Source organism: Schistocerca cancellata, chromosome 6 (assembly GCF_023864275.1).
Source record: "Schistocerca cancellata isolate TAMUIC-IGC-003103 chromosome 6, iqSchCanc2.1, whole genome shotgun sequence".
NCBI classification, from domain to species: domain Eukaryota; kingdom Metazoa; phylum Arthropoda; class Insecta; order Orthoptera; family Acrididae; genus Schistocerca; species Schistocerca cancellata.
The window spans coordinates 286,032,818-286,048,267 of NC_064631.1; the positions used below are offsets into that span (position 1 = coordinate 286,032,818).

The 15,450-nt window shown below is 39.2% G+C and overlaps 1 protein-coding gene across 3 annotated transcripts in view; it reads left to right on the forward strand.

Moving 5' to 3' along the window:
• The window catches only part of LOC126088531 (uncharacterized), a 132,795-nt gene that overhangs the window by 14,339 nt on the left and 103,006 nt on the right, over positions 1-15,450 (forward strand). For all 3 annotated transcript variants that reach the window (XM_049906702.1, XM_049906701.1, XM_049906703.1), the window contains exons 3-4: positions 2,158-2,321; positions 13,331-13,460. In XM_049906702.1, coding sequence (XP_049762659.1) covers positions 2,158-2,321; positions 13,331-13,460 — 294 coding nt within the window. The remainder of the gene's footprint in view (positions 1-2,157; positions 2,322-13,330; positions 13,461-15,450) is intronic.

The following is a 15,450-nucleotide window of genomic DNA, read 5'->3' on the forward strand; positions in this document are numbered from 1 at the left end:
TGTCTATGCGGTCATGTTTTGGTTACTGTATTAGATGTTCTAGAAATAGGACTGTCTGCCTTGTTGTGACATCATGGGTCAAAGCAGACAGATGGAATCGGATACTTCTGTAATGTCATAGGTCTAAGATGTTATAATAAATTGATTGCGTACTGATTTGTACTAAAAGTTTCAATTTTGTGTTGAATTATGACTTCAGTCTCATTGCCTAATTGCAAGACTGCTAACGATAAATTGGTACATCTCTCTGGGCCATTCCATGTCAAGTGGTCTAATTTCAGAAAAAGTTCGTACATGACCATCATGGATTTTGTTGAAATTTTGTGTGAACATTTTCACAGGTACCCAATGAACATCAGTACAAAGTTTTGCTTTTGAAAATTGAATACTTGCAGAGATTTATTCATTTTTTTGACCCCATAGTGCGGCAATCAACAGTGCACTCATGAGTTTTTGGTGACTTTGAGACATAATATGCCCTTGAAAGGAACAAAACTAGGCCATTTTGTACAACTTTTTGCACTCTCTTAAAAGGGAGGGGGGGGGGGATTTCCTGAGTGATTTTGCATTTGTATAATTTGTAGCAAAGTTGTCCAATAAAATAGCTGCTCGAAAAAATGTAAAGTTTAGCTTTTCATATCTCTGAAAATAAATGCGGGATAAGCCGAAACTTTACACTGACTAATACAAGGTCTTAGAATATAAAATTTCATATTCCTACTGCTTTTCAATAGTTTACATACTGAGGGCAAAAACGATGGTTTTTCATAAAAGGCCATAATGTCTAATTTTGCTCCACTTTCACAAAAAATGTCTTCTCTGCAAACTCTATTAAACCATTTTCTTGAGAAAGACCATTTTTTAAGCCACCTAAAAAAAACTAGGCCTACATTTGGTTTTGCAGTGCAAGCAAATAAGGCCCTAAAAGTTGGCATTGGAAATGGGCACATATTCCATTTATACTCAAATCCGACACCTTTTATAACATTTTACAGTTGTTAAGTATTCTCTGTGGAACATAATATCAAAAGTCATGATGGCTAGGAAATGAGCTTTAGTCACAAAAACTGCAAGTAAGTAGTCTCAGTCTCTCTCTCTCTCTCTCTCTCTCTCTCTCTCTCTCTCTCTCTCTCTCAAGTTGTCTCTACAGCATTCAGCTCTACAAAATTCTCTTTCTAAAAAATGAAATGGAATGCGTATTCTCATAAAAAGAATAGTTTTCTCTTTTTTATGGCTTTAATAATTTGAGGTAGTCCCATTTTAAAAGTTTAATTTTTTATGCTCTGTGTTAACAAAAATGCTTCCCAAAAGATCCCCATCAGTGTCATCATCTGGCCAGCAGTATAGGATTCCCCATGACATTCTACACCAAATTAATGAAACCTGTAAAATTAGATTGAGCTTAGGATCCTTAAGAGGTCTCTTCTACCTTTGGCCTGTAACATTTACAGAAATTTATTGTCAGTGTGGGATCCTATGTTACGAAACACTGATCAGGGTTGGTTATGCGCGATAAAAAGCAACTTATCCATGGCTGCTGTACCACAGCTATTGGGCATGGGGCCTATGGTGATGGGGATGCTGGTTTTCTCACTGGGACAATAACGCCTTTATACAATTTTTTATCAGTACACTAAAAGTTCCACATGAACCGCAAACTATGTTAACACAGAATGCACTATAACTGAAACAAGAATTAAACTATCGAATGAACAGAATTACACAATAAAAATATGTGCTGGTAATGCTGTATAACATGAATCCATTCCAAAAAATGCCAGGAAACCTGGTGAGAACTTGACTCCCCCCCTTTTTCCCCTTTTTTGTGTTACATTGGCATGTGAGCATATTTCATTTTGGGTGTGAGGGAGTAAAATTTAACATCCCATTGACAATGAAGTTATTAGAGATGGAGCACAGACTCAGATTAGGGAAAGAAAAAGGCCATATGCTTTCAAAGGAACCGTCTTGCACTTAAATGATTTAGGTAAATCTAAAACTGATCTAAGTTTTTAATTTTTTAATTTCGTGTATAAAATAGCATTTTTAGAAACTTCTTTTTATTTTAAAATGCCATATTCTGTTGTTACTTTGTGCAGAACTGAATAATTACATGCATTAAATTGTATTTCTGCAATGAAGATTATGTATTTGCAGACGTGGAGTCAGGCAACCACAATGTTGGTTCAGGTAACCCATTCTTGAAAATTGGTGATAGAGTTGTATGGGTAACGGATTCTGGTCCTGAGGCTGGAATTGTTCGCTGGCTTGGAGATCATACAGAAGATAATTTGACCAATGTGATTGTTGGTGTTGAATTTGTGAGTACAAAACCAACGAAGTAAATTTTCTTCTGGTATTTTATGTGATTACTTCTTGAACAGATATTATATTTTTAACTACTTTTAACTCTCCATTATCCACTTTATGACCAGCCTGTGATAATAGGTGAGGGGGTAATCTATTGTACTTGCCTTGTACAGAGCTTTGTTGGCAAAACTTGTCATGAGATGTGTATGGAATGTAAAAGGGGGTGTCACAAGCTGCTCATAAATAGCTGAACAGAAAGCAGCGGAAAATATAGTTTTGTGGCAGTGAGTTTAAGTAAGTGTGTGAAATCCTGACTGGAATATAAGCACAGACTGCACAAGGTGTATGCTAGAACACTGATCAAAATTCAGAAATTTTGCTAAATATTCACCATAAAAATGTAGTTCTGTGGCAAAAAGTATAGAATGAAATTTATAATGCATTGCAATTTGTTATAAGCATAACCTGTGATCACTGACTGTTCTCACTATCATTACTTAAACTTTTCAGTAACTGTAAACAGAAGTATTTCTCATGGCACCACCTCTCACAATGAAACATCATCCAGCTTAATCTATACCTTGAGCTGCACTACACATCAGTCTTCCACTTCAACCTTCATTCAGAAACGCAGTAAAATTATATTGAACATCAAAGTTTTTATGTATTTTTACCTTATTTATCTTTATGTAGGCATTGCCACCTTTGCTTGTGCACATAATATACAAGCATACTTCCACTTGTCATAAGAAGCTCTTGAGTTCAGTACTTAAATGCTTTATGACTTCCAAGTAGGCAGGTCATGTCAGTATATAAATAGGCTTCTTAAAACAAGCACTGGAACTTGCGTGGCACCAGTGATATAGCAACTAGCCTGTGTATCTCTGCGTGTAGTTTCTAAAAGCCAAATGTGTATTTTGGAATAAATTTATCATTTGAATTTTTATGTCTTTGCAAACTAATATGAATGCTACAGTAACAGACATGCTCCCTGCACTGAACAATTTGATCAAACATAAATGCCAGATGCAAATTTCTAACCTGCTTACGAGGTGCTTTTGAAAAGTCTGTGCAAGAACTTTTTACGTGTTTGGGGTAAACCTTTTTTATTTTGCGACATAATCTCCTTTTAGACTTATACACTTCGTCCAACGCTGTTCTAATTTGTTGATCCCTTCTGAATAATAGGAATTGTCCAAGTCTGCAAAACAGCTATTAGTTGGTGCAATCACCTCCTTGTTTGAATAAAATCTTTGTCCCGCCAGCCATTTCTTCAAATTGAGAAACAAATAGTAGTCCGAGGGAGTCAAGTCTGGAGAATAAAGGGGCGGATGTGAAATGAGTTGGAATCCTATTTCCATTGATTTTGCTACCATTACTGCTGAGGTGTGTGCTGGTGCATTGTCATAATGGAAAAGGACTTTTTTGCGGTCCAATCACTGGCGTTTTTCTTGCAGCTGTTTTCAAACGGTCCAGTAGTGATGAATAATATGCACCTGTAATAGTTTTACCCTTCCCCAGATAGTCGATGAGGATTATCCCTTGCGGATCCCAAAAGAAGGTCGCCATAACCTTTCCAGCCGGGGGAATGGTCTTCACCTTTTTTTGTGCAGATTGGTGCAGATTGTCCCTTGGTAAGCCATTGTTTAGATTGTTCTTTGGTCTCAGGAGTATAGTAATGTATCCATGTGTCTTCCACAGTGACAAAAGAACGCTTAAAGCCCTGTGGATTCTTCCTGAACAGCTGCAAACCATCCTTGCAACACTTAACACGATTCCGTTTTTGGTCAATAGTGAGCAATCACGGAACACGTCTTGCGGATAGCTTTCTCATCTCCAAATGTTTATGCAAAATATTATGCACCAGTTCACTCGAGATGCCCACAGCACTAGCAATCTCACGCTCCTTAACTCTTCTGTCATCCATCACCATATCCTGGATTTTATCAATGATTTCTGGAGTCATAACTTCCACAGGGTGTCCAGAATGTTCAGCATCACTTGTGCCCATATGGCCACTCCGAAAACTGTTCTAATCAGAGGTGCAGAGTCACTGTAATGTTTATCAAGCTTCTCTTTAGTCTCCTGAGGTGTTCTGCCTTTCATTAAGTAATGTTTAATCACCACAAGAAATTCTTTTTCATCCATTTTTTTGACAGTCACATGATGTCCTTGATTCACATGAATGCCAGACACAAAGAAATAGACCAATATGGCTGAAACTTGGTGTGCGTTCTTTCCAAAGATGCTACTAACTAAACATGACCTCGATACGCGCCGGTGGTGCCATCTATCGCACTTTTCAAATGCCCCACCTATATGTTGTTCCCTGGTTCAGCAGCTAAACTTGCCCAGTGGGGCATGTTTCTACAATATTCTGTTATGTGGACCTATCACTCATTCACAAAGCCACTGGTGTGGATACTGGCTGTTACTAGAATTAACTCTCGTCAAAGCTGCGCGTTTATTTCCGTGTGGCTGATTGGAGAGTTTTCCGAGTAGACTGCAGTGTTTTCCAGTGAATGGCATATAAAAATTTAAAATGATGGCAAATCCTTGACATATGTTCTCTTCCATTAATGGGGTAACATTATCTCTTACGTATGCAAGTGAATGGTGGGTGACACTTATGCACTCTTATGGAATGGGCTTGGTGGGATTGAATGAAGTGTTGAGGAAAGAGGTGGGAGAGAGTAGGAACAGTGGATAGGAATGTGGCAGCCAGGAAAGTTCATTATTCAGTCCACTTTTTGTTGAGTTTCGTTTGCGTAACACAGATCTACGTTAGCGTGAGTGTCTTCTTTTCATGTAAGAGTGTATTTCAAGCTTTCCCTTTAATTGTCTGAACACATGTTATCAACTGCACTTGTATTTTAGTTCTCTACTACTTCTGGTCACTGATCCCCCCACAATTTCCTTATGTTACTGACCAAAGTGGAAGGATAGTAAGACACTGAACTCTGAGGATGGTGGTTCAATTCCACCTCTGACTGTTAAGGTTTCACTAAATCATTTAAGTATTTGTCAGCAAGATGTAGTGTTGGTTATAAAATCAGCTTGTGCAGATGCCATGTTACTGGTTTGGGTAATGAAGGAAGGAGCTGTTCCAGACCTGTGGCGACTGTCCCTGCATCCACATCACATTTGTGACTCCTTACCAAAGTGAATGGTGTGAATAAGTTCATAGAATATGAGGTATTCATTTGGAAAATATTGGGTGGCATATTGCTGACAGTATGGGGACTTACAAACATAGCTTCAGGATGCGCAAGGAAGCCAGAGCGTTTACCAACTAAATAACGAGCTCTCGATAAATATGTCATTTAGTGGACCACATACCATTTCTACAGCGCAAATAGTAAGTTCCCAAAACTGACAAATTGGTCCCAGTTTTGAAAGAGAAGAGAAATGTTTTTATCATGCACTGGGCTTTACAAAAGATTGGTTTTTATGTATTGCTTAGAAGCAGAAAAAGTGAAAAAAAAAGATTTGTTAACAGAAAAGAGAGATTTTGAAGAAGGGCTGCAATATTTCCAAGCCATTGAAAATTACAGAAATAGTGGGAGGTCTGTTATGTACGTTAACAAGATTTGTGCGCACGCGCGCGCGCGTACACACACACACACACACACACACACACACACACACACACCAGTCTTGGAGTAATGATAACACGAATTATTACTGAGTTGCTGGTGGTGATACGAGGTTTATGTCAAAAGCGTTATTAATATTTGAGCCTGGGAAAAAGTATTGTGGTGATGCTTATCACCACACTAAAAAAAAATCAGAGGGAGAAGAAGAATGGACAACTCTCAGTTACATTTTAACTACACAGATATAGTTCTTGTTATTAGATACAGTTTTATCTGAGCCCTGTCTTTGAATTTGGTATATGTCAGTTGTAGGCTGTTATCGTCTGTTAAGCCCTTTGTAGACACCTCTGTTGCAAATCATCATCCAGACAGGATAGGCATGCAGTGTATAGAAAACAATTGAGCAGACTGAAGACATGGTTTTTTAACTTATTAATCTGACTTGATCAGTTACGTCACTTGTGATATAATCATGTATTGATAGTTAGTTCCTGATCTGATGTGTGTTCCTCCACTGCTATTAAAATGAAACCAGTATTAACGATATAAACATGTTTATAATCTCTGGACAAGGAGATGAACAAATTTGGTGGGGGAGGGTGTGGAGTGGAGAAAGCAAGCTCCGCCCATGTTCTCTGGATACATTGACTGCTGAGGGTAGAGAGGTGGTGCAGGGGAACAAGCTGCACTTATGTCACACAGTGCTGGTGCTACACTTTTGCTTACTTATTAATTTATGCTCCAAGTGACCGGATACAAAACCTCTTTGGTTTTGTTCTGTCCCTTAACCTTCTCCAAGGATTGGAAAGAGTATGTGGAATTGCCTTTGATGAGACAAGATCTGCTTCATCACTCACCAAGAGGTGTAATAATTTATGACACAACACAACACGACATGACATGATAAGCACTTCTCTAAGTTCTGTATCAGATTACTGAGGCTGGCAGCAGCTGGACACAACATGAGTGGGCCAATGTTGACTGCCTTCTGCCGTTCAGAACTAGGGAGCCATTGTACATCTGTCTGTGGACAGACTGTGTGAATGACAAAATTTCTATAGCAAACATTATGTCCACAAACTCAAGACACTTTAGCAGCAGCTTGAACTAGTGACAGTAAACAACAAATATACATTTGATGTCTCAGTTGCGAGCAGGCAGCTTTAATACTGGACGTATAGCAGTAGTGTATCAATGTTGTGTCACAAGTTCCAGTGGAATAAGGAACTGAACATCTCTAAATCAAGTGTTCAAGGCATTCTCCATAACGTTTTGGAGAAAAGTCTATGCAAATTTTGTCCCACCTAGATTCCTGAACAGAGAAGACAATGAGTGGACATCTTCCATGACTTGGTTGAAATGAAAAACACAGACAATTCTTTCTGGAGAAAATCATTGCGGGAACAAGACTTGTTCTTGTTGAAATGAGCCTACCATAAAATGACAGAGTGTGCAATAGGTCTCTGATGGTTCGCACCAAAGAAGGTATGACTGTGATGTGCAAGTTAAACAGCATACCAAAGAGGGACATTTCTGACAGTTTCAAATGGTTCTATGAGCATTCCGCGAGGTGGGGGGGGGGGGGGGGGAAGATTGTTTAGAACATGTGAGGCATTAAAACCACCATCTTAACTTTTCTCTATTTTTTATTACTCCAGTCTCAAAACTTTTTTGGACTGATGGGGTACATCTTTCAAATTTTGTGATACTTCTAACAGAAGGTCGTCAACAGTCTCAAGAAAGTGTCACATGTCCAAAATTTCGTTTAGTATTTGCTGTTGTCAATTTCTTGTTCATATCACTTGACTGTTATAATTACTTGTGATTATTTGTAAGATTTTGTCACATTTCCATTCACAACCTAATCTTAAACGCTTACAAATTTGTATGGTTGTCAAGGTTTTTTTTTTTCCCCCCCCCTTAACATAAAACCCCTCCCTCCATGAACCATGGACCTTGCTGTTGGTGGGGAGTCTTACGTGCCTCAGCGATACAGATAGCCGTACCGTAGATGCAACCACAACAGAAGGGTATCTGTTGAGAAGCCAGACAAACGTGTGGTTCTTGAAGAGGGGCAGCAGCCTTTTCAGTAGTTGCAGGGGCAACAGTCTGGATGATTGACTGACCTGGCCTTGTAACACTAACCGAAACGACCTTGCTGTGCTGGTACTGCGAATGGCTGAAAGCAAGGGGAAACTACAGCCGTAATTTTTACCAAGGGCATGCGGCTTTACTGTATGGTTAAATGATGATGGCGTCCTCTTGGGTAAAATATTCCGGAGGTAAAAATATTCCGGAGGTAAAATAGTCCCCCATTCGCATGTCTGGACAGGGATTGCTCAAGAGGACATAGTTACCAGGAGGAAAGAAACTGGCATTCTACGGATCGGAGCATGGAATGTCAGATCCCTTAATCGGGCAGGTAGGTTAGAAAATTTAAAAAGGGAAATGGATAGGTGAAAGTTAGATATAGTGGGAATTAGTGAAGTTTGGTGGTAGGATGAAGAAGACTTTTGGTCAGGTGAATACAGGGTTATAAAATACAAAATCAAATAGGGGTAATGCAGGAGTGGGTTTAATAATGAATAAAAAAATAGGAGTGTGGATAAGCTACTACAAACAGCATAATGAACGCATTATTGTCGCCCAGATAGACACGAAACCCACATCTACTACAGTAGTACAAGTTTATGTGCCAACTAGCTCTGCAGATGGTGAAGAAATTGATGAAATGTATGATGAGATAAAAGAAGTTATTCAGATAGTGAAGGGAGACGAAAATTTAATTGTCATGGGTGACTGGGATTCGATAGTAGGGAAAGGAAGAGAAGGAAAAGCAGTAGGTGAATGTTGATTGGGGGGAAGAAATGAAAGAGGAAGCCGCCTGGTAGAATTTTGCACAGAGTGTAACTTAATCATGGCTAACACTTGGTTTAAGAATCATGAAAGAAGGTGGTATACATGGAAGAAGCCTGGAGATACTAGAAGGTATCAGATAGATTATATAATGGTAAGACAGAGATTTAGGAACCAGGTTTTAAGTTGTAAGACATTTCCAGGGGCAGATGTGGACTCTGGCCACAATCTATTGGTTATGAATTGTCGATTAAAACTGAAGAAACTGCAAGAAGGTGGGAATTTAAAGAGTTGGGACCTGGATAAACTGGCAGAACCAGAGGTTGTACAGTGTTTCAGAGAGAGCATAAGGGAACAATTGACAGGAATGGGGGGAGAAATACAGTAGAAGAAGAATGGGTAGCTTTGAGGGATGAAATAGTGAAGGCAGCAAAGGGTCAAGTAGGTAAAAATACAAGGGCTAGTAGAAATACTTGGGTAACAGAAGATATATTGAATTTAATTGATGAAAGGAGAAAATATAAAAATGCAGTAAATGAAGCAGGCAAAAAGGAATACAAATGTCTCAAAAATGAGATCGACAGGAAGTGCAAAATGGCTAAGCAGGGATGGCTAGAGGACAAATGTAAGGATGTAGAGGCTTATCTCACCAGGGGTAAGATAGATACTGCCTACAGGAAAATTAAAGAGACCTTTGGAGAAAGGAGAACCATTTGTATGAATATCAAGAGCTCAGATGGAAACCCAGTTATAAGCAGAGAAGGGAAAGCAAAAAGGTGGAAGGAGTATATAGAGGGTCTATACAAGGGCAATGTACTTGAAGATAATATTATGGAAATGAAAGAGGATGTAGATGAAGATGAAATGGGAGGTATGATACTGCGTGAAGAGTTTGACAAAGCACTGAAAGACCTAAGTCGAAACAAGGCCCCGGGAGTAGACAACCTTCCATTAGAACTACTGACAGCCTTGGGAGAGCCAGTCCTGACAAAACTCTACCATCTGGTGAGCAAGATGTATGAGACAGGCGAAATACCCTCAGACTTCAAGAAGAATATAATAATTCCAATCCCAAAGAAAGCAGGTGTTGTCAGATCTGAAAATTACCGAACTATCAGCTTAATAAGTCACGGCTACAAAATACTAACGCTAATTCTTTACAGACGAATGGAAAAGCTGGTAGAACCCAACCTCGGGGAAGATCAGTTTGGATTCCGTAGAAATATTGGAACACATGAGGCAATGCTGACCCTACAACTTATCTTAGAAGCTAGATTAAGGAAAGGCAAACCTACGTTTCTAGCATTTGTAAACTTAGAGAAAGCTTATGACCATGTTTACTGGAATACTCTCTTTCAAATTCTAAAGGTGGCAGGGGTAAAATACAGGGAGCGAAAGGCTGTTTACAATTTGTACAGAAACCAGATGGCAATTATAAGAGTCGAGGGGTATGAAAGGGAAGCAGTGGTTGGGAAGGGAGTGAGACAGGGTTGTAGCCTCTCACCGGTGTTATTCAATCTCTATATTGAGCAAGCAGTAAAGGAAACAAAAGAAAAATTCAGAGTAGGTATTAAAATCCATGGAGGAGAAATAAAAACTTTGAGGTTTGCCAAAGACATTGTAATTCTGTCAGAGACTTGGAAGAGCAGTTGCATGGAATGGACATTGTTTTGAAAGGAGGATATAAGATGAACATCAACAAAAGCAAAAAGAGGATAATGGAATGTAGTCAAATTAAGTCGGTTGATACTGAGGGAATTAGATTAGGAAATGAGACACACAAAGTAGTAAATGAGTTATGCTATTTGGGGAGAAAAATAACTGATGATGGTCGAAGTAGAGAGGATATAAAATGTAGACTGGCAATGGCAAGGAAAGAGTTTCTGAAGAAGAGAAATTTGTTAACATCGAGTATAGATTTAAGTGTAAGGAAGTCATTTCTGAAAGTATTTGTATGGAGTGTAGCCATGTATGGAAGTGAAACGTGGACAGTAAATAGTTTAGACAAGAAGAGAATAGAAGCTTTCGAAATGTGGTGCTGCAGAAGAATGCTGAAGATTGGATGGGTAGATCACATAACCAATGAGGCGGTATTGAATAGAATTGGAGAGAAGAGGAATTTGTGGCACAACTTGACTAGAAGAAGGGATTGGTTGGTAGGGCATATTCTGAGGCATCAAGGGATCGCCAATTTAGTATTGGAGGGCAGCGTGGAGGGTAAAAATCGTAGAGGGAGACCAAGAGATGAATACACTAAGCAGATTCAGAAAGATGTAGGTTGCAGTAGGTACTGGGAGATGAAGAAGCTTGCACAGGATAGAGTACCGTATTTACTCGAATCTAAGCCACACTTTTTTTCCGGTTTTTGTAATCAAAAAAACCGCCTGTGGCTTAGAATCGAGTGCAAAGTAAGCGGAAGTTGTGAAAAATGTTGGTAGGTGCCGCCACAACTAACTTCTGCCGTCGAATATATGTAGCGCTACACAGGCATGCTTTGCAGGCACAAAGATAAATACTGGCACCAAAACCTCTGCTTCAGTAAATAAATTAAAAAAAAAAAAGGTGGAAGACGAGCTTTTTTCTCCGCCCCGAGTTTCGACCACTGCATTTTCATACATTATCCAACGAAGTAAATACAAATTCCATATTGTTCATCATCGAATGTAGCAGCATTTCAATGTACTACGAAAATCCGACTGGCGAGACTGTTTGGGATGTTTGTTAATATGGCCAACTCTACGATTCTCTTCACCATAAGAATAATACGAATATAAACATTTTGTCATGTATTCCTTTGTGTTTGCTGCTATCTCATTTAAATCCTGTCTGCCTAATAAACTACGAAACTAGAGTGAGACAACAGCAAACGTGGAAGAACACATGTATCATGTCATGTTTATATTCATATTATTCTTATGCCTAATAGTGATACAGTCAGAAACTAAGCACGGCAATTAACTAGATTTTTAAATCTAAGATGACTAATTTCTGTGCAGAATGTAATGTACTAAAGAGGCGTCTGCAAAGATTTTCAAACGGAGAAAAATTTTCGCTAAACTCTCGTTCAGAACATCTATGATATGCAATCTATTACTTGGTTCTTGTTGATCATTATCAAAGAATGCAGCAGTGTGAGTAACAACAAATAGCAGTCTCTAGCCATTGTTTCGCTAATAAGACCATTCCTCTTTTTGTTAATTGTAAGCGGCGGTAGCGCGCACAAAAGCAAGCCATGCCGCGAGTGGCAACAGGTCGTAAACAATCATTATCGGAATGCAACAAACAATGCATGACACAGTACAGCAATGCATTTTCAGCTTAGAGTGACGTAAACACCTATAACAAAGAGAACGGCACTTATCTGATCAAAGGAAAATAAGCAATCAATTCAAACCAGACAAAGCACGTGAAAAAGGAAGGGTACCCGTATAAATACGGATGGAGCACCTGATGCATAGCAATGGCTACCTGGTAAAGCTTAACTGCTAAGCTTACAACTCGAACCGAACTACTGTAGCTGTATCGTCATTCATTTTACCTAAATTATGTCTCATGTTACAATGGACCAACTTTGTTTTGATTTGGAGATGCGGCCTAAAACTTTTCTCTCCCCTTGAATTTTGAGTCTCAAATTTCAGGTGCGGCTTAGATTCAGGAATTTTTTTTTTCCTTGATTTCGAGTCTCGTTTTTCAGGTGCGGCTTAGATTCGAGTAAATACGGTAGCATGGAGAGCTGCATCAAACCAGTCTCAGGACTGAAGACCACGATGACGACGACAACAACAACAACAACATAAAACCCCAGTTTATCTCATTTTTATTATTTTTACAGAAACTTAAAATCCCAAGTATACTTGGGCCACTTAAGTACAAACCTTCAGGGGGGGGGGGGGGGGGGGGAGACCTGCTTATATCCATTTCAGCACTGATAGGTAGTGTTCAGCCACTAGAGGGCATGTAGTACTGCATTTGTAGCCTGGCTGTCATGGTTTGATTGAAGTTGTTGCCACTAAATATTGTCCTTACTATGTGCAGCTTTGCTATCAGACACACTCCTCTATTGTTGGTTTGGCAATTCTTTCGAAAAAAGAATGGCTATAATGATCCTGAGTTAGGCAGTGAATTTAGTGGCTCAGAAAGTGAAGAAGAATTGATGTTACTTCTCTAGAGACTGAAAGTGATGACATTTTTTCGGTTGAGTGGCAAGTGCTTGGCAGTGGTATGAAAAAAATACATGCACTGCTCTCCAGCCAGCTCCTCCAAGATATGTGTTCACGGAAAACCATTGTGAAATGCATGGTTAGACTTCATAGCTACATGGAAATCTAAGTGACTTCAAGTTTCAGGATATTTTAGTCAGAGTCCAGTGCATGAGTATATTTGGTATTTTATTATTGGTGGTCTTCAAAATTTAGTAATTCATTGTTTTGAGCTTCAGTAGCTGTATTTATATGTCTATATGTAATTTCATTCATTATAGGATATTTTTTGGAACATAATTTGGAAAAAATTAATTTACTGGGTGAATGTACCTTTTAACACATTCTGAGAAACTCTTCTTCACACAGGAAAATCCAGTTGGAAGTGGAACTGGTTGCTACAATAATAAGCAACATTTCCAAACAGAGCCATCACATGGTGCATTTTTGCCTCTTCTGGAGCTTATGAAAGCAGATGACTTCTTTTCGAAACCACAAGGTAAGGGATTGGAATGTTGGTGGTGTTGAAGTAAACAATATGTTCATTAAGAAATGTTTCAAATAATTTATGACTACATTGTATACAAAATCCTCCTGCATTGTCATTTTACCTTTACAGTACATTACCAAATTTTTTTAACTTCTCCTTGACTTCACTAAGCTGTTTTTAAGCAACATACATACAAGATATCTGCTACCAGGAAAAAAGTGGTTAATGTACTTATATAGGTGTGGACTAGCCTTTGATTTTCTTGATGAACAACTATAAATAATCTTTATCAGCATAACAGTACATCTTGATTTGTTCACACAGTGAGCTCCTTAATCTATATGAACTTCTAAAAAAAGTATTGCGGCATCCTCTTTAAATGTGTACTTTACGTTTTCTTGAAATGGAACCTGCTTCTCATTGCTCTCTTGACCACATCTCAGGGCAGTTCGATAGTGTGTTTGCTGCCTCTTTACTTATTACAAGAGCAACACAGCTTGTGTGCACTGTTTGAGTGCTCAACACGCCTTGCAGGGTCATTTCAAGCTTAGACTGTACATGCGCTGTCACTGTATGGCAACAAGGACTCTGAGCATTCAACTGGTAAAATGAAACATTGACGATCAGCAAAATAGTAGTCACTCAAAGTCAACATCAGTGAGTGAGTGTTGCTTAACAATTATGGGTCATAGGGTCCTTGAATAGAATGCAGTAGAATCACACACTGCCTTTTTGAAGGCAACTGGGAGAGCTGATTCAAGCTAAACATTATGCAGCCATTGCCACATGATAAGTTTTACATCAAGGCAACTGTTAAAAACAACAATAATTATCATCCTGCACCAAGATGCACAAAGAATCTGTAAAGGGATCACCTGGAATTGAGTTAACATCAGTGATTTTTGATTCCATTCACTGATGTGTGCAGGATTTGTGTCACAACTGATGATTGTTAAAGTCAGTGGCTGTGACCAGGTACATATTCACGTGTGTGGCATACAGTTCCACAGGTTCGAGAGGGAAGTTGGTCAGTAATGCTTTGGCCTTGTATGTACAGATGTCAGAACACGTATCACCTCCATCTAGGATAAACAGTTGGGGGTTGTGTAGTGTTGGGACATGGTCCTTCTACCCTGCTGTCAATACTACAATGATGATCATCATCTCTCAAGATGACAGTGCATGAACACACCATACCACCTCAAGGACATTTTCATCCGTAAGGCATAATTCAACCAAATGGAGTGGCCTGTGTTATTTGCAGACATGCATCCAATTCAGCATGCTTGGGACTAGATGAAACTTGAAATGTGTCATTGCTGAAACCCTGCTCACACACCTGACAACCCCAGGAGGGCTGATAAATCCATCCTTTCCTTGTATTTAAGGTCATTCAGGTTCACAGATGTTGCACCTCTCGATGTGGTGTTATGGTTATCTAACTTCCTGGATTGGCGTCAGGTGATGTGGAGATGCTTGCCTCAAGCTGCTGTGGAGAGAATTATTTTCACAGCAAGATTAGCCTCTGATGATGTGGAGATGAATTGTTCTGAGGCTGCTGTGGAGAAAATTTTCTTGCATCAGGTCTGGCCAATGCGTTACTGACGTGGTGGTAGTGGTGGTGGTGTCCCAGCTCCAGGATGAGCCGATTGGGAGGTTGACCTGGCTTATCGTAGAAGGCATAAGCAGTCTGCCACCAGTGCGGTGCCTGTTTCTTTTTGCAGATGAGTTGAATACAGACTAAGAAGGCACAGAGTTTCAGAGCTTGGTTCTGCACCCTCTGCAGTGCCGTGATTTGTGAGTCAGCGCCCTTTCGCCACACAACAGCTATGTACTTTTTCTGTAGCTAGATAAATTTTATATGCACTCTTCTTCATTATCACTTATTTTGCTGTACAAATAACAAAACTCATCTGTTACTTATAGTGTCTCACTTCCTAATTTTATTCACTCAGCATCAACCAATTCAATTAGACTACATTTCATTACCCTTATTTTA